The sequence below is a fragment of the Oncorhynchus clarkii genome, chromosome 31 (genome assembly GCF_045791955.1).
Source record: "Oncorhynchus clarkii lewisi isolate Uvic-CL-2024 chromosome 31, UVic_Ocla_1.0, whole genome shotgun sequence".
In the NCBI taxonomy this organism is placed as follows: domain Eukaryota; kingdom Metazoa; phylum Chordata; class Actinopteri; order Salmoniformes; family Salmonidae; genus Oncorhynchus; species Oncorhynchus clarkii.
The window spans coordinates 39650954-39673201 of record NC_092177.1 but is presented as its reverse complement, the minus strand read 5'-3'; the positions used below and the strand labels follow the sequence as shown (position 1 = coordinate 39673201).

The 22248-nt window shown below is 41.9% G+C and overlaps 1 protein-coding gene across 2 annotated transcripts in view; it reads right to left on the bottom strand.

Annotated features, from left to right (window-relative positions):
* Window positions 1–1892: 1892 nt before the first annotated feature.
* The window catches only part of LOC139390781 (BTB/POZ domain-containing protein KCTD8-like), a 61920-nt gene continuing 41564 nt past the window's right edge, over window positions 1893–22248 (bottom strand). Inside the window, exons 2-3 of one of the 2 annotated variants that reach the window (XM_071138150.1) lie at window positions 2289–2456; window positions 1893–2249 (exon numbers count right to left, since the gene is read on the bottom strand). In XM_071138150.1, coding sequence (XP_070994251.1) covers window positions 1957–2249; window positions 2289–2456 — 461 coding nt within the window. In that variant the 3' untranslated portion in view covers window positions 1893–1956. Of the gene's footprint in view, window positions 2457–22248 lie in introns of both variants that reach the window. The other variant, XM_071138149.1, reaches the window with a different exon arrangement.

Sequence of the window (22248 nt, the reverse complement as noted above, 5' to 3'; positions counted from 1 at the left end):
TACATAAAAAGCTGGTTTCCCAGACACTGATTAAGCCTGGTCCTGGACTAAAAAGTGTCATAACATGATATATTTTATTGTAGAATAGAAAAGTAGCAATAAATGTCATTACGCACATATTGACCATGGACAACAACAGTAAACACAAAGGACGTCCATGGTAGATACTGAATGGACATCTTCCCCTCTTTCCACTATGTGGATTTACAAACTTCTTAAACAATTCACATGTTGAACACTTAATTATCTACAGAGAGAATAATGTACTTTCAGTCTTTAGCGGTATACAGTTTATCTATGTTTTCTTATTTGTTAACAGTCATCTGCATTCACAACAATTTCAATCCACTGACACTGAATGTGTCATATAATGGAAATATCCACTCAGTTACCAGTTTATTAGGTACACCCGTCTAGTACGGGTATAAAAAAAAAAAGCCAGACTACGGTTTGCAGCTGCACATAGGGTGGCAGGGTAGCCTAGTGGTTAGAGTGTTGGATTAGTAACCGAAAGGTTGCAAGTTCAAATCCCCGAGCTGACAAGGTACACATCTATCCTTCTGCCCCTGAACAGGCAGTTAACCCACTCTTCCTAGCCTGTCGTTGAAAATAAGAATTTGTTCCTAACTGACTTGCCTAGTTTAAATTAAGGTTAAAAAAATAGGGATCATGCTTTTTGGAGAAATGTCCTCTGGTCTGATGAAACAAAAATACAACTGTTTGGCCATAATGACCATCATTATGTTAGGAGGTAAAAGGGAGAGGCTTGAAAGCCGAAGAACACCATCCCAACCGTGAAGCACGGGGGTGGCAGCATCATATTGTGGGGGTGCTTTGCTGCAGGAGGGACTGGTGCACTTCACAAAATAGATGGCATTGTGAGGATGAAAAATTGTGTGGTTATGTTGAAGCAAAATATCAAGACATCAGTCAGGAAGTTAAAGCTTGGTCAAAAATGGGTCTTCCAAATGGACAATGACCCCAAGCATACTTCCAAAGTTGTGGCAAAATGGCTTAAGGACAACAAAGTCAAGGTATTGGAGTGGCTATCACAAAGCCCTGACCTCAATCCTATAGAAAATTTGTGGGCAGAACTGAAAAAGCGTGTGCGGGGAAGGAGTTCTACAAACCTGACTCAGTTACACCAGCTCTGTCAGGAGGAATGGGCCAAAATTCACCCAATTTACTGTGGGAAGCTTGTGGAAGGCTACCCGAAACGTTTGACCCAAGTTAACCAATTGAAAGGCAATGCTACCAAATACTAATTGAGTGTATGTAAACTTCTGACCCACTGGGAATGTGATGAAAGAAATAAAAGCTGAAATTAATCATTCACTCTACTATTATTCTGACATTTCACATTCTTAAAATAAAGTGGTGATCCTAACTGACCTAAGACAGAGAATTCTTACTTGGAGTACATGTCAGGAATTGTGAAAAACTGAGTTTAAATGTATTTGGCTAAGGTGTATGTAAACTTCTGACTTCAACTGTATTTTGCCCATTCTAACAGTCAGTCGAACAGTAACTGAATGCCTCTTTGCATGTCTGCATGCTTTATATAGCATGCCACAGCCACCTGACTCGCTGTCTGTAGGAGCGAACCATTTTTGTGAACGGGGTGGTGTACCTAATAAACTGGACAAATGTACAGTAGTCATATACTGTTCACATAGGCATATTGTTTCAAACGTAATCTCCAATGCAATCTAGAACTGAAGAGACAACATACCGGTAAAGGGGAGTTCTGCTGTGCTTCTTTTAACATGTGCCCCAGAAATGCATGTGCTTACTAACCTTGTGCCTCCCCTCACAAAAACAGTTTGTTGATCATCCTTTTAACTTCATTTGAACTGGAAGACATTTTAGAATGAATCATAGCACTTAAAACCAGCCAAATGGAGGGAATCCAAATTAAATGACTACTGCTTGTGGCATGGTGATAGAAAAGGGTCCCTATAGACCGTACTTTTGGAGTAGTTCGGACTGCCACTGCCGCTTGCGCTCGGGGAAAGCCTGTGGGATTTTGATGTTGTTAAAGTCCTGTATGCACTGCTTCATCTCTTCCTCTGCGCTGGGTCTCTCCGTGTTCTTCTTCCTGCTCAGGCCGCCCTCACGCCCCATCAGCGACTGGAAGAGCTCGCTGTTGCGTCGCTTATCTGGCAGCTGCATCCACTGCACTGACGAGCCCTTCTTGGAGGGCCGCCCAAGGGTGAGGGTGCTGGGCTGCCGAGAGACAGACTGGAGGGCTCCGCAGGGGGCCATGGATCCCCCGCCGCCTCCCCCACCCAAGTTGGGGCCGTCCTGGGGCGAGGTGGCCTCAGAGTGGGTCTCGGAGCTGGAGGTGGAGAGTTCGTTGAGGGAGGTGCCGCTCTCGCTGCCCTTGTCGGTGCCCAGTTTGTCCTTCTGGCGCTCCTCACAGTCCTGCTTGGGGGAGATGATCTTCGATGCCGGCCCTGCCAAACACACAGCAGAGAGACAAGGTCAGTCACATGTTGAGACAACTGGAGTAAAGAGCACCTGTGTATGTCATGCTGCCATTTCCCCCAAATTTCTCCTTCAGTGCCGTAGCCGTTCCACTTATGTTCTGTTAGAGTACAAGCACACCTAATTCATCTTGGTGATTAGTTGAGCAGTTGAGTCAGTTGTGCTAGGTACTCGCTCGCGCTCTCACTCTCTCTCTCTCTCTCTCTGGTTACAGTAAGAAGGCTAACGCATCTCAACACCCAGCATAAAATCCTTGTCAGTGGCTAGGTTTCCATTCAATTGGCTACAGATTTTCGTGTAGATATTCTGAAATTTGCATAAAAACAATATTCACATGTTTACAAATAACTCATTTTGATTCAAGTGAAATGGGGCCTTTTTGCAGCATTAGTATTTTGTGATATTCCACAGCTCAGGGTTTTTGTAGAATGAGTTTGGCTGAATCTGACCCCTGGTTTTATAGCATCAGAACTAGAGGCATCATTTCTATTATGTCGATTCTACAATATGCCCATAACATTTAATTGAAATATGAATCAAAAAATGCTTCTACACCCCCCTACCCACTGCAGAATAAACAAAAACGCATAAATAATCTACATTCACAATAGCTGATATGGCTTGTGTTCAAATGTCAGCCAGCCCTGGGTTTCTGGTGGGCCGCTGCAAGCCCGTATTAGCAAACACATGCAGGCTGTAAATCAGTGATGCACCTCAAAGGCATTGTACTTCAAGGCTTCCACTTTGGTTCACTATCTCACTAATAGCAACAGTAGCCAAGACCCCAAGGACGCCAAACATCATTCACAATGACTGCCTCCACCACGGAAACCAATTACATATGTAGATCCTAGATTACTCTTCCCACAATGCAGTTCCTTTGTGTGGACAGAGATGTTTCTACCTCTGGGATTTACAGTAGTGATAGAGACAGATCTCGTTATATCTGACACACACGCTCGTGCGCACACATGCTGTATCTCTATCCCCCCCCAGCAATTTTTTTTATGTTGAATCGAATCAGTGCCAGGTTCCATTTTTCCGTCTTTCTCTACACTCAGTGGCACGAATGGAAGAAAAAAATTATGCAATAGACTGCAGAGGGTCAGTAGAAATCAAACCAATTTAGAACGTTCCCTGGGCCTTTAAAATTGAGAATGTTCTGTCCGACTGTCTCCCATTTGATTTGAAAATAGAGCATGAATAACTTGCTACTCTCAATGCTTAGACAACTAAAGTCAAGCTAATAGAGGGACTTTAGAGTTAGGGAGCCAGTACATCAGAGGAGAAAATGTGACTCCATTAGATAAATAGCATATCATACAAGGAGTAAGGCCCTACCATTGAGTTCTTTCTTTTTTTTCATCTTGTTTGACAAAGGCACGTCATATGTGGCTCCCTATTCTCTGTATACAGTAGTGCACTACCTTTGACTAGGGTCCGTAGGGAAAGTGTGCCATCCAAGGATTACTAACTCACCGAGACAGTTGGCATTCAACAATGTGTCACGCCCTGACCTTAGATTCTCTGTTATTCTATATATTTTGGTTAGGTCAGGGTGTGACTAGGGTGGGTACTCTAGTTGTTGTATGTCTAGGGTTTCTGTCATCTAGGGGTTTTGTATGTCTATGATAGCCTGGTATGGTTCCCAATCATAGACAGCTGTTTGTCGTTGTCTCTGATTGGGGATCATGTTTAGGTAGCCATTTTCCCCATTGTTAGTTGTGAGATCTTGTCTATGTTTGGTTGCCTGTCAGCACTAGTTTGTATAGCTTCACGTTTCATTTGGTTGTTTGTTGTTTTTGTTCATTCATTAAAAAGAGAATGTACTCATACCACGCTGTGCCTTGGTCTGATCCTTATGACAAACGTGACACAATGTGCTTTTGTGTGGGATGGTTCTTGGCACCCTATCTCAATAAGTCTTAGGGACGCGACTCAATCGAAACCACATTGCAGTATTAAAAGAATAGTGTCAACATAGCTTTATCAGCAGAGTCAAATGAAATTACAGAATGGTTTGGGTGACTATAATTAATAGCAGGTAGACTACACAGGTAGATTCTTTCCAGTTTTCAGAATAAGAACGTGTGCATGGGCAGTAGTGTTAGTGGATAGTGGCTATTTTGAAAGTGTTCACTTGTGTATTTTTTTTAATATGTGATTGTTTTACATACTGGCTACTGTCATGACTTTACTTTCATTCATCTTTTTTACCTTCATTTAACTAGGCAAGTCAGTTAAGAACAAATTCTTATTTTCAATGACAGCCTAGGAGCAGTGGGTTAACTGCCTGTTTGGGGCAGAACAACAGATTTGTACCATGTCAGCACAGGGATTTGAACTTGCAACCTTCTGGTTCCTACTCCAACACTTTAACCACTAGTCTACCCTGCCGCCCTTATCTAATGACTGTTATTTATTTAGTCAACTAACTATGTTTAATTGTTACCTGATTAAATTAATCATGTAACAATTAACTCATTAGGATTGGGGGGCAGCACGAGAGCCGTTATTTAAAGAGTTACCATCTCCTGAATTAAAGACTAAAGGTCTTTACCTATCACATCCATAAAACAGTCAACATATTAATTATAACCTCGTATCATATCATTTTGAACAGTCGTAACCTCCTGCATCTGCAAAAAACCCAGCCTTCCTTGATGCAGTACTACACAAATTGGTGTAATTATTTATTTACTAAATAACTACAGTAAATGGTAACACAGGTAATGCATAAAAAACAGGCCCTAGCGGACTGACAATATGGTGGCTTATTACAAAGGAGATGAAGAGAGAGAGATGGAGAGAGGGGCAGAGACATAATACTATGGTACATTTAGAAACTACTCTCACAGTAATCATATACTTTGCACACAAACTGCCGCCCATTTGGAGTAAGAAATCATGAATGTAATTACAGTGGCTTTCGAAAGAATTTACCGCCTTGGGATTTTTCCTATTTTGTTGCCTTTACAACCTGGATTTTAAAATACACTGCTCAAAAAAATAAATGGAACACTAAAATAACACATCCTAGATCTGAATGAATGAAATATTCTTATTAAATATTTTTTTCTTTACATAGGTGAATGTGCTGACAATGAAATCACACACAAATTATCCATGGAAATTCAATTTATCAACCCATGGAGGTCTGGATTTGGAGTGACACACAAAATTAAAGTGGAAAACCACACTACAGGCTGATCCAACTTTGATGTAATGTCCTTCAAACAAGTCAAAATGAGGCTCAGTAGTGTGTGTGGCCTCCACGTGCCTGTATGACCTCCCTACAACGCCTGGGCATGCTCCTGATGAGGTGGCGGATGGTCTCCTAAAGGATCTCCTCCCAGACCTGGACTAAAGCATCCGCCAACTCCTGGACAGTCTGTGGTGCAACGTGGCGTTGGTGGATGGAGCGAGACATAATGTCCCAGATGTGCTCAATTGGATTCAGGTCTGGGGAACGGGCAGGCCAGTCCATAGCATCAATGCCTTCCTCTTGCAGGAACTGCTGACACACTCCAGCCACATGAGGTCTAGCACTGTCTTGCATTAGGAGGAACCCAGGGCCAACCACACCAGCATATGGTCTCACAAGGGGTCTGAGGATCTCATCTCGGTACCTAATGGCAGTCAGGCTATCTCTGGTGAGCACATGGAGGGCTCTGCGGCCGCCCAAAGAAATGCCACCCCACACCATGACTGACCCACCGCCAAACCGGTCATGCTGGAGGATGTTGCAGGCAGCAGAACGTTCTCCACAGCGTCTCCAGACTCTGTCACGTCCTCAGTGTGAACCTGCTTTCATCTGTGAAGAGCACAGGGCGCCAGCAAATTTGCCAATCTTAGTGTTCTCTGGCAAATGCCAAACGTCCTGCACTGTGTTGGGCTGTAAGCACAACCCCCACCTGTGGACGTCGGGCCCTCATACCACCCTCATGAAGTCTGTTTCTGACCGTTTGAGCAGACACATGCACATTTGTGGCCTGCTGGAGGTCATTTTGCAGGGCTCTGGCAGTGCTCCTCCTGCTCCTCCTTGCACAAAGGCGGAGGTAGCGGTCCTGCTGCTGGGTTGTTGCCCTCCTACGACCCCCTCCACGTCTCCTGATGTACTGGCCTGTCTCCTGGTAGCGTCTCCATGCTTTGGACACTATGCTGACAGACACAGCAAACCTTCTTGCCACAGCTCGCATTGATATGCCATCCTGGATTAGCTGCACTACCTGAGCCACTTGTGTGGGTTGTAGACTCCGTCTTATGCTACCACCAGAGTGAAAGCACCGCCAGCATACAAAAGTGACCAAAACATCAGCCAGGAAGCATAGGAACTGAGAAGTGGTCTGTGGTCACCACCTGCAGAACCACTCCTTTATTGGGGTTGTCTTGCTAATTGCCTATAATTTCCACCTGTTGTCTATTCCATTTGCACAACAGCATGTGAAATTTATTGTCAATCAGTGTTGCTTCCTAAGTGGACAGTTTGATTTCACAGAAGTGTGATTGACTTGGAGTTACATTGTGTTGTTTAAGTGTTCCCTTTATTTTTTTGAGCAGTGTAGATATTTTGTATCATTTGATTACCACAACATGCCTACCACTTTGAAGATGCTAAATATTTTTTATTGTGAGACAAACAAGAAATATGACAAAAAACTGAACTTGAGCGTGCATAACTATTCACCCCCAAAGTCAATACTTTGTAGAGCCACCTTCTGCAGCAATTACAGCTGCAAGTCTCTTGAGGTATGTCTCTATAAGCTTGGCACATCAAGCCACTAGGATTTTAGCCCATTCTTCAAGGCAGAACTGCTCCAGCTCCAAGTTGGATGGGTTCCGTTGGTGTACAGCAATCTTTAAGGCATACCACAGATTCTCAATTGGATTGAGGTCTGAGCATTGACTAGGCCATTCCAAGACATTTAAATGTTTCCCCTTAAACCCCTCGAGTGTTGCTTTAACAGTATGCTTAGGGTCATTGTCCTGCTGGAAGGTGAACATCCGTCCCAGTCTCAAATCTCGAAGACTGAAATAGGATTCCCTCAAGAATTTCCCTGTATTTAATGCCATCCGTCATTCCTTCAACTCTGACCAGTTTCCCAGTCCCTACCGAAGAAAAACATCCCCACAGAATGATGCTACCACCACCATGCTTCACTGTGGGGATGGTGTTCTCAGGGTAATGAGAGGCGTTGGGTTTGTGCCAGACATAGCGTTGTCTTGATGGCCAAAAAGCACATTTTAGTCTCATCTGACCAGAGTACCTTCTTCCATATGTTTGGGGAGTCTCCCACATGCCTTTTGGCGAACACCAAACGTGTTTGATTATTTTCTTTAAGGAATGGCATTTTTCTGGCCACTTTTCCATAAAGCCCAGCTCTGTGGAGGGTACGGCTTAAAGTGGTCCTATGGACAGACACTCCAATTTCCACTGTGGAGCTTTGCAGCTCCTTCGGGGTTATCTTTATTCTCTTTTATCCTCTCTGATTAATGCCCTCCTTGCCTGGTCCGTGAGATTGGGTGGGCGGCCCTCTCTTGGCAGCTTTGTTGTTGTGCCTCATTCTTTCCATTTTATAATAATGGATTTAATGGTGCTCCTTGGGATATTCCAAGTTTCAGATATTTTTTATAACCCAACCCTGACCTGTACTTCTCCACAACTTAGCCCCTGGCCAGTTTGGAGAGCACCCTGGTCTTCATAGTGCCGCTTGCTTGGTGGTGCCCCTCGCTTAGTGGGGTTGCAGACACTTGGGCCTTTCAGAACAGGTGTACATATACTGAGATAATGACAGATCATGTGAAACTTTGATTGCACACAGGTGGACTTTATTTAACTAATTATGTGACTTCTGAAGGTAATTGGTTACACCAGATCTTATTTAGGAGCTTCATAGCAAAGGAGGTGAATACATATGCATGCACCACTTTTCAGTTTTAAATTATTTTACAATTTTTTGAAGCAAGTTATTTTTTTCATTTCACTTCACCAATTTGGACTATTTTGTGTATGTCCATTGCATAAAATCCAAATAAAAATCAATTTATGTTACAAGTTGTAATGCAACAAAATAGTAAAAATGCCAAAGGGGATGAAGACTTTTGCAAGGCACTGTATGTGTAAATGCCTTGGGTATCTCTGTCAGAACCAAGCCTTCTTGGAAAGGGGTTTGGTTGGCCCTTTCCGCGGCACACTTGTAATACTCTGATTGTCCAAAAGGGGTCCCCACCCATCTCTTCTACTGTTGCTCTCAACTGCCTTCGCCTGGCAACCGGCAATCCGTCGTGTAGTCCTGAAAAGAACTACAGAAGACACTCCGCTTCCACTCGCTCTGGAAGATGATTCTTTGAAAATAGGCTAGCCAGTTGTATCGATAGCTCTCAGTGGGGCGATGAGAGTAGTAGAATACGATGGTTTGAAGATTAGTTGAATGGTTCCATAAACTGATCCCACTCATAGGGGTGTCCATTGAAAGTTGACTAGCAACAACAACTGGGACCTAAAACACCCCCACCATGAGCACCCAATAAATTTGCCCAAGAAGAGTCAAACAAAAGAAAAACCCACACCAAACATAAAAAACAGGAAGAAATACAAAAAGTGAAGAATAACAACAAAAAAAGAGAGATGATCAGATAAAGGATTGTTTGTCTAGAACTCAAATAGGGAGCGCTAACTAAAGGTGTTAACGCTCCACATCTCTCAAGACAACTGCAGCACTGGGCCAGCCACTCTTAAATATCACCTGGGCCAGCACAGGTGAAACACCTTCCAACTAACGAGATGACGCCAATTGACAAACGAGGTGATACCTAACGTCCAACCTCAAAATATAAATGGAAAAATCTAAGCCTGTAACATCTTCCCCCTTAAGACACCAAATATATGTGCCGTTAAAATAAATTGTGAGCCATCCTCAGTAACTCGTCGAAGCGTAACTGGATCATCAATTTGAGATACACTGGCCCAATTGCCTTGCCCAGAAGTGGCACGAGAATGCAATTTCCTCATTAGAACACCATCTCTGTCTAAGTATACCCCACAAACTTCATCAAACTCTTCCTCCGGACGTATCTCAGCAGAAAGGGGAGATGAAAACATCTTTACTCTGTTCAGAAATCAGCTGCTTCCTAGACATCGAAGTGTCAACTGTAGGAACTCACTTCCTTCAGTGGTCCTACAAACTCACTCACCTTTGGGGTTTTCAAAGGAAAAGTCAATTCAGGAGATTTACTAACATCAGGATCACCCATAAACGTCTCAGACAGATCGACCATTGTGGGATCGCTGACATGTTCCTCAACACTAGACTTTCTCCCGGCAACTTTCTTGGACATAGCATGTAACGGCACACATTGGGAACACTCTAGGGTACTTTTCTGATAACCCATCAAGTTCCTCTACTCAGGGTTCCTTACAAACTACAGGATTTGGCACGACCTTCCCCCCAGCCAAATCATTTTCCAAAATAAATGGGCCCCTTCATTGGTAGGCTAGGATTCACTCCAACGACAAAGGAACCAGAAACAAGATCAGACTTGAGTTCCACATTATAAAAAGGAACTTCCATGCAACCCATCTCCACGCCTTGTACTAACACACTGTAACCAGTTGCTGAAGTGTCTCAGACAAAGTTGATACAAAATCTTGTGTAGGCTCCCACAAGAAGAAAATGATTTTTTTCGGTCTCATTTTTCTGTTTCAACTTAGGACACAGAGACAATGTATCCTTTCTCAAGGTAATAATAACAAACTGGCATATACAAAAAACTGTTCTGTCGATCTTTCTTTGGGGACTGTAGAAAAGGAACGAAACCTTTTGGAGGTGACGTCTCTGAATTGCTTTTATGCGTAGGGATAACTACTGTGTGCATTGTTTGTGAAGGTAGTTTTATGTGCCAACACACACTCATCTGCCAGAGCTGCTGCTTTTTCAAGAGTGAGATCCTTGTGCTCATAAATGTAGGTAGAAACCCTTTCGTGAAGGCAATTTTTTAACTTCTCGAGAATTACGAGTGTCTTTTAAATCCTCAACGTCGTTGACCTTTTGAGAACCACACCACCGATCAGAAAGACACGCTTGTTCCCTTGCAATCTCAGCACGGCTTTTGGATTCTATCTTTTGTAATTTACGGAACTGTTGTCCGTACGCCTCTGGGACCAACTCGTAAGCCCGAAGGATAGCAGCTTTCCAAGTGTCATAATCTGAACTCTGGCCAAGAGAAAGCAGCGGTCACTTTGTTTTCCCCACAATAACATTTTGGAGGAGCAGTCACACGGCAATTTTAGGGATGTGGCAGTCCACTCAAACAGAGTAAAATATACACTATACAGTGCCTTGCGAAAGTATTCGGCCCCCTTGAACTTTGCGACCTTTTGCCACATTTCAGGCTTCAAACATAAAGATATAAAACTGTATTTTTTTGTGAAGAATCAACAACAAGTGGGACACAATCATGAAGTGGGACGACATTTATTGGATATTTCTAACTTTTTTAACAATCAAAAACTGAAAAATTGGGCGTGCAAAATTATTCAGCCCCTTTACTTTCAGTGCAGCAAACTCTCTCCAGAAGTTCAGTGAGGATCTCTGAATGATCCAATGTTGACCTAAATGACTAATGATGATAAATACAATCCACCTGTGTGTAATCAAGTCTCCGTATAAATGCACCTGCACTGTGATAGTCTCAGAGGTCCGTTAAAAGCGCAGAGAGCATCATGAAGAACAAGGAACACACCAGGCAGGTCCGAGATACTGTTGTGAAGAAGTTTAAAGCCGGATTTGGATACAAAAAGATTTCCCAAGCTTTAAACATCCCAAGGAGCACTGTGCAAGCGATAATATTGAAATGGAAGGAGTATCAGACCACTGCAAATCTACCAAGACCTGGCCGTCCCTCTAAACTTTCAGCTCATACAAGGAGAAGACTGATCAGAGATGCAGCCAAGAGGCCCATGATCACTCTGGATGAACTGCAGAGATCTACAGCTGAGGTGGGAGACTCTGTCCATAGGACAACAATCAGTCGTATATTGCACAAATCTGGCCTTTATGGAAGAGTGGCAAGAAGAAAGCCATTTCTTAAAGATATCCATAAAAAGTGTTGTTTAAAGTTTGCCACAAGCCAGACACACCAAACATGTGGAAGAAGGTGCTCTGGTCAGATGAAACCAAAATTGAACTTTTTGGCAACAATGCAAAACGTTATGTTTGGCATAAAAAAACACAGCTGAACACACCATCCCCACTGTCAAACATGGTGGTGGCAGCATCATGGTTTGGGCCTGATTTTCTTCAGCAGGGACAGGGAAGATGGTTAAAATTGATGAGAAGATGGATGGAGCCAAATACAGGACCATTCTGGAAGAAAACCTGATGGAGTCTGCAAAAGACCTGAGACTGGGACGGAGATTTGTCTTCCAACAAGACAATGATCCAAAACATAAAGCAAAATCTACAATGGAATGGTTCAAAAATAGACATATCCAGGTGTTAGAATGGCCAAGTCAAAGTCCAGACCTGAATCCAATCGAGAATCTGTGGAAAGAACTGAAAGCTGCTGTTCACAAATGCTCTCCATCCAACCTCACTGAGCTTGAGCTGTTTTGCAAGGAGGAATGGGAAAAAATGTCAGTCTCTCGATGTGCAAAACTGATAGAGACATACCCCAAGCGACTTACAGCTGTAATCGCAGCAAAAGGTGGCGCTACAAAGTATTAACTTAAGGGGGCTGAATAATTTTGCACGCCCAATTTTTCCGTTTTTGATTTGTTAAAAAAGTTAGAAATATCCAATAAATGTCGTTCCACTTCATGATTGTGTCCCACTTGTTGTTGATTCTTCACAAAAAAATACAGTTTTATATCTTTATGTTTGAAGCCTGAAATGTGGCAAAAGGTCGCAAAGTTCAAGGGGGCCGAATACTTTCGCAAGGCACTGTATATGTGACCCGATTTTGTGAAGCTAGGCATATGCCGCAAGTCACGACTTCACAGGGTCGTTTGAATGTTAAAAAAAAATGTTTTAATCAAAATGCGTTTTTGGGGCGAAATGCCTTCTCAAACAAATTTCATGTGCCTTAACAACAAACTTGTATGCCATCTGTAAATTTGAATAAAATTGTTAAATTACAAGCCATTTTGCTTAAGCCACAGAAAAAGTTGGCAACCTTCCCCCTAGCCATGATTGACTGAGATAATGAGTGGGCTGGACATGAGGAGAGAGGATTGGTCTGTCATATTGAAGGCTGCTGTTTATTTGAGCTGGTAAGTCTGTGTTGGTAATCCTGTCGAACGCGGCTTTAAAAAAATTGTATTGTGTAGTGGAGCTGCATAAGTGTTGTTCTCCACTTTCTGGAGGACCGAGTTTTGAAATCAGTGGAATTAGAGTATGATAGCTAAAGAGATGGAGAAAACACATGTCTCCGCATTACATCTGTTAGCAAGCTAGCTAATGTTAGCTGGCTGGCTCCCTAGCTGACGTTATTATTTGTTTCCCAGAGCCATTTGCAATTCTAGTTAGAGTATGTTAGACATTGTTGGCACTTTGTTCATTGTTGGCACTTTGTTCATTGTTGTTTAACTAGCTAACTTTAGCTGGCTGGCTCGTTAGCTAACATTACGTGAAGTGTGTACACCACCTGTTGAATATTGCCGGTGTCAGTAAGCAACAGTAAACACAAGAGCGAAACGAGATGGGTGATGCTTAAGAGGGTGTGAACGATGCTCGAATGGGTGTAGACAAAGAAGAGCTCTTCACTAGATACCAAAACATTCAAAGGCAATTTTATCAAAAGTGAGTTTACAAGTTGATCAACTTTCATAGCAGAATTACTTTCCCATTGTTCCTCAAATGCAGTGTATGATATACCATATTGTAGTGCTGAGTCTCTACTTTTATCCAACGTAAAAAACACAATTTCACATTTTGCTACATAAGACCGAATCCAGGTGGTGAGTCGCATACACAAAAGTATGTGGACACTCCTTCAAATGAGTTGATTTGGCTATTTCAGCCAAAACCGTTTTAAAACAGGTGTATAAAATCAAGCACACAGACATGCAATCTCCATAGACAAACATTAGCAGTAGCCTTACTGAAGAGCTCAGTGACTTTCAACCTAGCACCGTCATAGGATGCCACCTTTCCAACAAGTCAGTTCGTCAAATTTCTGCCATGATAGAGCTGCCTCGGTCAACTGTAAGTGCTCTTAGTGGTAGACCACACAAGCTCACATCGCCTGTCCTCGATTGCAACACTCCCTACAGAGTTTCAAACTGCATCAGCATAAGAACTGTTCTTCGAGAGTTTTACGAAATAGGTTTCCATGGCCTAGCAGCCGCACACAAGCCAAAGGTCACCATGCGCAATGCCAAGCATTGGCTGGAGAGGTGTACATTTTGCCGCCATTGGACTCTGGAGCAGTGGAAACGCGTTCTCTGGAGTGATGAATCACGCTTCAAATCAAATTTTATTGGTCACATACACATGATTAGCAGATGTTAATGCGAGTGTAGCGGAATGCTTGTGCTTCTAGTTCCGACCATGCAGTAATATCTAACAAGTAATCTAACAATTTCACAACAACTACCTTTTACACACAAGTGTAAAGGAATGAATAAGAATATGCACATATACATATATGGATGAGCGATGGCCGAACGGCATAGGCAAGATGCAGTAGATTGTATAGAGTACAGTATATACATATGAGATGAGTAATGTAGGGTATGTAAACATTATATAAAGTGGCATTGTTTAAAGTGACTAGTGATACATTTACAGTGCCTTGCGAAAGTATTCGGCCCCCTTGAACTTTGCGACCTTTTGCCACATTTCAGGCTTCAAACATAAAGATATAAAAATGTATTTTTTTGTGAAGAATCAACAACAAATGGGACACAATCATGAAGTGGAATGACATTTATTGGAAACTGAAAAATTGGGTGTGCAAAATTATTGCCGTACCAGGCGGTAATACAGCCCGACAGGATGCTCTCGATTGTGCATCTGAAAAAGTTTGAGTGTTTTTGGTGACAAGCCAGATTTCTTCAGCCTCCTGATGGTTGAGGAGGCGCTGTTTGTCTGTGATGTGTACCCCGAGGAACTTAAACTTTCCACCTTCTCCACTACTGTCCCGTCGATGTGGATAGGGGGGTGTTCCCTCTGCTTTTTCCTGAAGTCCACGGTCATCTCCTTTGTTTTGTTGATGTTGAGTGTGAGGTTATTTTCCTGACACCACACTCCAAGGGCCCTCACCTCCTCCCGGTAGGCCGTCTCGTCGTTGTTGGTAACCAAGCCTACCACTGTAGTGTCGTCTGCAAACTTGATGTTTGAGTTTGAGGCGTGCGTGGTCACGCAGTCATGGGTGAACGGGGAGTACAGGAGAGGTCTGAGAACTCACCCTTGTGGGGCCCCAGTGTTGAGGATCAGCGGGGTGGAATGTTATTTCCTACCCTCACCACCTGGGGGCATCCCGTCAAAGTCCAGGACCCATGTGCACAGGGCGGGGTCGAGACCCAGAGTCTCGAGCTTAATGATGAGTTTGGAGGGTACTATGGTGTTAAATGTGGAGCTGTAGTCGATGAACAGCATTCTTACATAGGTATTTCTCTTGTCCAGATGGGTTAGGGCAGTGAGCAGTGTGATTGCGATTGTGTCGTCTGTGGGGGGGGGCGGTAAGCCATCTGACATTCCGAAGAACTAATCTGGGTTTGGCGGATGCCAGGAGAACGCTACCTGCCCGAATGGATTGTGCCATCTATATTGGTCTGGGGCTGTTTATCCTGGTTCGGGCTAGGCCCCTTAGTTCCAATGAAGGGAAATCTTAACGATACAGCATAGAACATTCTAGATTATTTCGTGCTTCCAACTTTGTGGCAACAGTTTGCGGAAGGCCCTTTCCTGTTTTAGCATGGGTAAAAAAAAGCAGACATTGAATATCCCTTTGAGCATGGTGAAGTTATTAATTACACTGTGGATGGTCTATTAATTCATCCAGTCACTACAAAGATACAGGTGTCCTTCCTAAGTCAGTTGCCCGAGAGGAAGTAAACCGCTCAGGGATTTCACCATGAGAACAATGGTGACTTTAAAACAGGTACAGAGTAGTGAGTAGTGGCAGTGAGAAAACTGAGGATGGATCAACAACATTGTAGTTACTCAATACTAACCTAAATGACAGAGTGTAAGGAAGAAAGCTTGTACAAAATAAAATAATTTCAAAGCATGCATCCTGTTTTAATAAGGCACTAAAGTAAAACTGCAATAAAAGATGTGGCAAACAAATTAACTTTGTCCTAAATACAAAGTGTTATGTTCTGGGAAAATCCAACCCAACACATCACAGAGTACAACGCACCATATTTTCAAGTATGGTGGTGACTGCATCATGTTATGGGTATGCTTGTCATCGGCAAAGATTAGGGAGGTTTTTTTTTTAATAAAAAGAAACGGAATAGAGCTAAGCTTAGGCCAAATCCTAAAGGAATATCTTGTTCGGTTTGCTTTCCAACAGACACAGGGAGACATTCAGGAGTTGCTTACCAAGACATTGATTGTTCCTGACTGGCCTAGTTACAGTTTTGACTTAAATTGTCTTCAAAATCTATGGCAAGACTCTAAAATGGCTGTCTAGCATGGATCAACAACCAACTTGACAGAGCTTGAAGAATTTTAAAAAGAATAATGTACAAGTGTTATACAATCCAGTTGTGCAAAGCTCCTAGACTTACCCAGAAAGATTCAAAGAGAGACTCACTAATGTTAGACATTTTTCTTCCACTTTGACATAAGAGTATGTTGTGTAGATCATTGAGAGAAAAAATAACAATTAAATCAATTTTAATCCCAACTTGTAACACAACAAAATGTGGGAAATGGCAACGGGTGTGAATACTTTCTGAAGGCACTGCACATGATAATTACAAGTATATCCTATGTAACTACATTGTTCTTATATGACAATTGATTCGGTCTAGCCATTGAGCCACCTCAAAACATAGAAATAAACAAATAGAAAATCAAACCAAATGTTAATTGTCACATTCACTGAATACAGCAAGTGTAGACCTTACCATGAAATGCTTACTTACAAGCCCTTAACCAACAATGCAGTTCAAGAAATAGAGTTAAGAAAAGATTTACTAAATAAACTCAAGTAAAAAATGTAATTACATATTAACAAGGCTATATACAGGAGGGTGCTGGTACCAATGTGTGGGGGTACAGGTTGGTCGAGGTAATTTGTACATGTAGGTAGGGGTAAAGTGACTATGCATAGATAATAAACAGTGAGTAGGTGGACCCCATTTGATGAACTGTTCAGCATTCTTATAGCTTGGGGGTAGAAGCTGTTAAGAAGCCTTTTGGAACTGCTGTGCGGTAGCAGAGAGAACAGTCTGATTTGGGTGACTTGAGTCTTTGATAATTTTTTGGGCCTTCCTCTTACACCGCCTAGTATATAGGTCCTGAATGGCAGGAAGCTTGGCCCCAGTGATGTACTGGGCCGTACGCACTACCCTCTGTAGCGCCTGTCGTGGAAATTGTAGTTACATGTCAGATTTTGGTTTGAGTTATTAACATGGTAATTCACATGTGTCTAAAATGTGCGATTACAAAACAGTTATATAGTGGAAAAAGAAAATGTGTCATAACATCAGTAATTACACATGTGGAATAACCTTCAGCAAGTGGATGTGTAATTACACATTCCTTGTTCCAATTGTGTAATAACTTATAGGGCTTAAACCTTATTACCAAGTAGTTACATACTAACACATGTAACTACTATGTTGTTACTACAGTTATTGTGTAGTTACATAGTAATAGTGGCAACTTAATGTAAAGCGTTATCGAATCACATATTTGAACTTAAATTGTTCACATCCAAGGACAAGCTGGTGATCTACTATTGAACTGAGTCAAATCTCAACCCTCCCTATAAAGGATCTAGTTCCCTAAAACCACTCTCCCATATAATTCCCTGCTGAGTCTTCATGTTTCAGATCGATTCTCTGGGAGAGTCTTTCTCAGGGCTGCACGATCATCACTGTCCCTAGGGACAGTAGGGAAAGGCTACTCAGGTGGGGTCGGTTAGTGCTGAATTAGGACCACTGATGCCACCGCCCTTCTCCGGTGACATTGGGACTATAATCAGGTTTCCATCCAAACTTTGTATGCGAGTAAAGTGCAGCTGAATTCGGAAGTTTACATAAACTAGTTTTAATGACTCCAATCTAAGTGTTTCAACCACTCCACAAATGTCTTGTTAACAAACTATAGTTTTGGCAAGTCGGTTAGGACATCTACTTTGTGCATGACACAAATAATTTTTCCAACAATTGTTTACAGACAGATTATTTCACTTATCATTCACTGTATCACAAATCCAGTGGGTCAGACGTTTACATACACTAAGTTGACTGTGCCTTAAAACAGCTTGGAAAATTCCAGAAAATTATGTCATGGCTTTAGAAGCTTCTGATAGGCTAATTGACATAATTTGAGTCAATTGGAGGTGTACCTGTGGATGTATTTCAAGGCCTACCTTCAAACTCAGTTAAGCTTTGCTTGACGTCATGGGAAAATCAAAAGAAATCAGCCACGACCTCAGAAAAACATTTGCAGACCTCCAAAAGTCTGGTTCATCCTTGGGAGCAATTTCCAGATCCCTGAAGTTACCACGTTCATCTGTACAAACAATAGTATGGAAGTATAAACACCATGGGACCACGCAGCAGTCATACCGCTCAGGAAGGAGATGTGTTCTGTCTCCTAGAGGTGAACGTACTTTGGTGCGAAAAGTGCAAATTAATCCCAGAACAACAGCAAAGGATCTTGTGAAGATGCTGGAGGAAACAGGCACAAAAGTATCTATATCCACAGTAAAAACGAGTCCTATATCGACATAACCTGAAAGGCCGCTCAACAAGGAAGAAGCCACTGCTCAAAAACCTCCATAAAAAAAGCCAGACTACGGTTTGCACATGGGGACAAAGATTGTACTTTTTGGAGAAATGTCCTCTGGTCTGATGAAACAAAAATAGAACTGTTTGGCCATAATGACCATAGTTATGTTTGGAGGAAAAAAGGGGAGGCTTGTAAGCCGAAGAACACCATACCAACCGTGAAGAACGGGTGTGGCAGCATCATGTTGTGGGGGTGCTTTGCTGCACGAGGGACTGGTGCACTTCATAAAATAGATGGCATCATGATGATGAAAATTGTGGATATATTGAAGCAACATCTCTAGACATCAGAGAAGTTAAAGCTTGGTCGCAAATCGGTCTTCCAAATGGACAATGACGCCAAGCATACTTGCAAAATGGCTTAAGGACAACAAAGTCAAGGTATTGGAGTGGCCATCACAAAGCCCTGACCTCAATCCTACAGAAAATCTGTGGGCAGAACTGAAAAAGCATGTGCGAGCAAGGAGGCCGACAAACCTGACTCAGTTACATCAGCTCTGTCAGGATGAATGGGCCAAAATTCACCCAACTTATTGTGGGAAGCTTGTGGAAGGTTACCCGAAACGTTTCACCCAAGTTAAACAATTTAAAGGCAATGCAACCAATTACTAATTGAGTGTATGTAAACTTCTGTTCCACTGGGAATGTGATGAAAGAAATAAAAGCTGAAATAAATCATTCTCTCTACTATTATTCTGACATTTCACATTCTTAAAATAAAGTGGTGATGCTAACTCACCTAAGAAAGGGCATTTTTTACTAGGAATAGATGTCTGGAATTTTGAAGGTGTATGTAAACTTCCGACTTCAACTGTACATGTCGGATAAGAAAAAAATCACGACTGGCCTGATGAAACAGCAAATTTTCCAAAAGCTGGCAAAACATGCTAGACAAGGTGGGATCTTTGTCCGTCTGTGAAATTAATTGTGAGAAATGGCGATGGAAATGTTCTTAAGCAAAAAATATGAATATAATAACCAGCATATCGAAGTCAACTTGGAGTCAAACAATGACATGTTGTGTGGTCCTCTCACTATGACTTGTTGGGAAAGAAGGCAGTTTATTAGGCTACAGATTAAATATGTGATGATGAACTTCACAAGGTAATTGATACTCCTTTCCAGTAAATATTGCGGGTCTTATTCTGGAGACTTTATGATCGATGTTTGGCTGCCTTTTGACAAATAAAAAGAATCGTCATCTTTTGTCCATAATCTAATCATCAAGGCTATCCTACCCGCACTGTATCTGTGAGCTGTTGGCTAGAGAGCCTGTGCCAAGACCAGAGTGGACACATTTGGAATATACTGTAACGCAACATTTGTTTTTTACACAACCATTAGTGGAGTTGAAAATGCAATGGAAACTCATTTAACTTGTGTTCTTTATTCGGTACATGGGAATTTAATTGCAAAAGTTATTTATGTGCACTATGTCATCATAGTAGTGTGTAGTCTCTCTCTTTCCCTCGCTCTCTGCCTCTCTCTCTCCAACCACAGAACAACAGTTTAGGTTACCTATATTTTGCCTGTTTTTGATGATGGAAAGAAACAATGTTCTCAGGGAAATCTTTTATTTGTAAAATATTTGTTATTTGGATCCCCATTAGCTTTTACAGAAGCAGCAGCTACTTTTCCTGTGGTCCACAAAAAAAACATGACAATTAACCAAACACTGATAGACAAGGAAAGTCACACAAATGTCAAATACAACAATATACATACAATACAACAAAAAAATATAAACAATACAACTAAAGCATGATGTGTTAGTGTGTATATGCATGCGTGTGTCCCCTCCCAGCTCACGCCATTACATGAGTTGAATTTAAGGTCATTTTGCTTCAGTAATTGAAGATTGAAGGGAGTTCCATGCGATCATGGCTCAGTATAAAAAACTCTGCTTTGCCGTGAATTCATTTTGGACTTGGGGACTGTGAAGATACCCGTGGTGGGTATCTGAGCTGAATGTTATTTGATTATGCAGACAATCTAGTTTCTCATAAAAACCAGAAGAGAAGTGGATAATCTCTCATCAACCCCTTAACTGGGAAAGACTGGCATGCATGTTCTTTACCTTAGTTCTGTATCGACAGTTAAGGGCAAGGCATGCTGCTCTGTTTTGAGCCAGCTGCAGCTTCGCTAGGTCTTTCTTTGCAAAACGTGACCATATTACCAGACAGTAATCAAGATGGAAAAAGACCAGAGCCTGAACAACTAGTACAGTTGATTTGTGTCAAAAACAGACAGACCACTTCCCATCTTCACAACAACTTTGTCTGTAAATGATTTGACCATGATAATTTACCATCTAATGTTATACCTAGGAGTTTAGCTTCCTCAACCTGCTCAATGGTCACACCCTTTATGAACTCCAGTTGAGGTTTAGGTCTTACCGAATGTTTTGAACCCAATAGAAGTATTTTAGTTTTAGCTATATTTAAAGGGATACTTCAGGATTTTGGCAATTTACTTCCCCAGAGTTATATGAACTTGTGAAAACCATTTTTATGTCTGTGTCCAGTATAAAGAAAGTTGGAAGTAAATTCGTGAGCCAATGCTAACTAGCATTAGCACAGTCATTGAGCTAATGCTAGTTAGTGACTTCCTTCAAACTGAACGCAGAGATATAAAAAATGGCATCCTCAAGTTCATCTGACTCTAGGGAAGTATATAGATAAAGGGCCTCATTGCCAAAATCCTGAAGTATCCCTTTAAGACCAATGTATTATTAATCACCCATTCTGATACTGATTGCAACTCTTGATTTAGAATTTCAGTGAGCTCACTGGCTTTGGGTGCTGATGTATAGTGTGGAATCATCCACACACACAGTCATTCTAGCTTAGTTTCCCAGATGCCAGGATGATTAGAACAATAAGGGATTGTTCTAAACTCTTCCAGGCTATCTCTATCTCATCTCGGGTCACACACACCACATCTTGTCTATGGAATGCCGGCTTTAGGTGTTTATCACCAAGTCATTGTCAGCTCAAGCTATCGCTAGCAAAAACCATTTTCCTAGACCATACACCCAGTCTAACTGTAGAAAGCTAGAGTGAATACCATACAAACACAGCATTAGTAGGACAGAAATGGATTTTGTTCCTGTCATCATTTGTAAAAATAGAGAAGCCTAACGGCCCAAGGCAACTGCCCCGAGGGACACTGCCCTGTACATGTCTGATGTTAAAGAAGCTTCCATTGAAGAACATAACATTGCAAAGTGGGGTTGGAGAAGTACATCCAATACTTTCTCATATTGGAAATGTTTACGTGAAAGAGTAATACATCTGAATGAATAACAGGATATCATTAAGGCATGATTCCTTGGTTAAGAATCACTTGACACTTTAAAACACCTTTCAGACCAGCCTCAACAAATGGACCAGACTGCCCTCAGAGCCATATGGGTCGTTCCACCTCAAAAATGACAAAAAAATGCAAGAAAGTTTGAATTTGAAACAGTGGCCAGATAAACAAAACCAAAGCATGGGCTGCTGTCATAGCTGGGCCATAGATAGTTTACAGGGTTAGGAAAACTCAATTCAATTGTGTAAACTGTCCCTTTAACAATTTGTGGGGGGGGGGGGTTCTTTAATGTCCTTGAAAATAAATATCTGAACACTATGAAGTTGATATGCGTACACACGCACTCAATTACACGCTCGCTTACACATATGGACGCATACACACACACACACTTGATCTCTCTCTCTCTCTTTCTCTTCACTTATCTCCCTCTCTCTCCTCTCTCTCTCTATTGTTGATAACTTTTCTCTCATTTA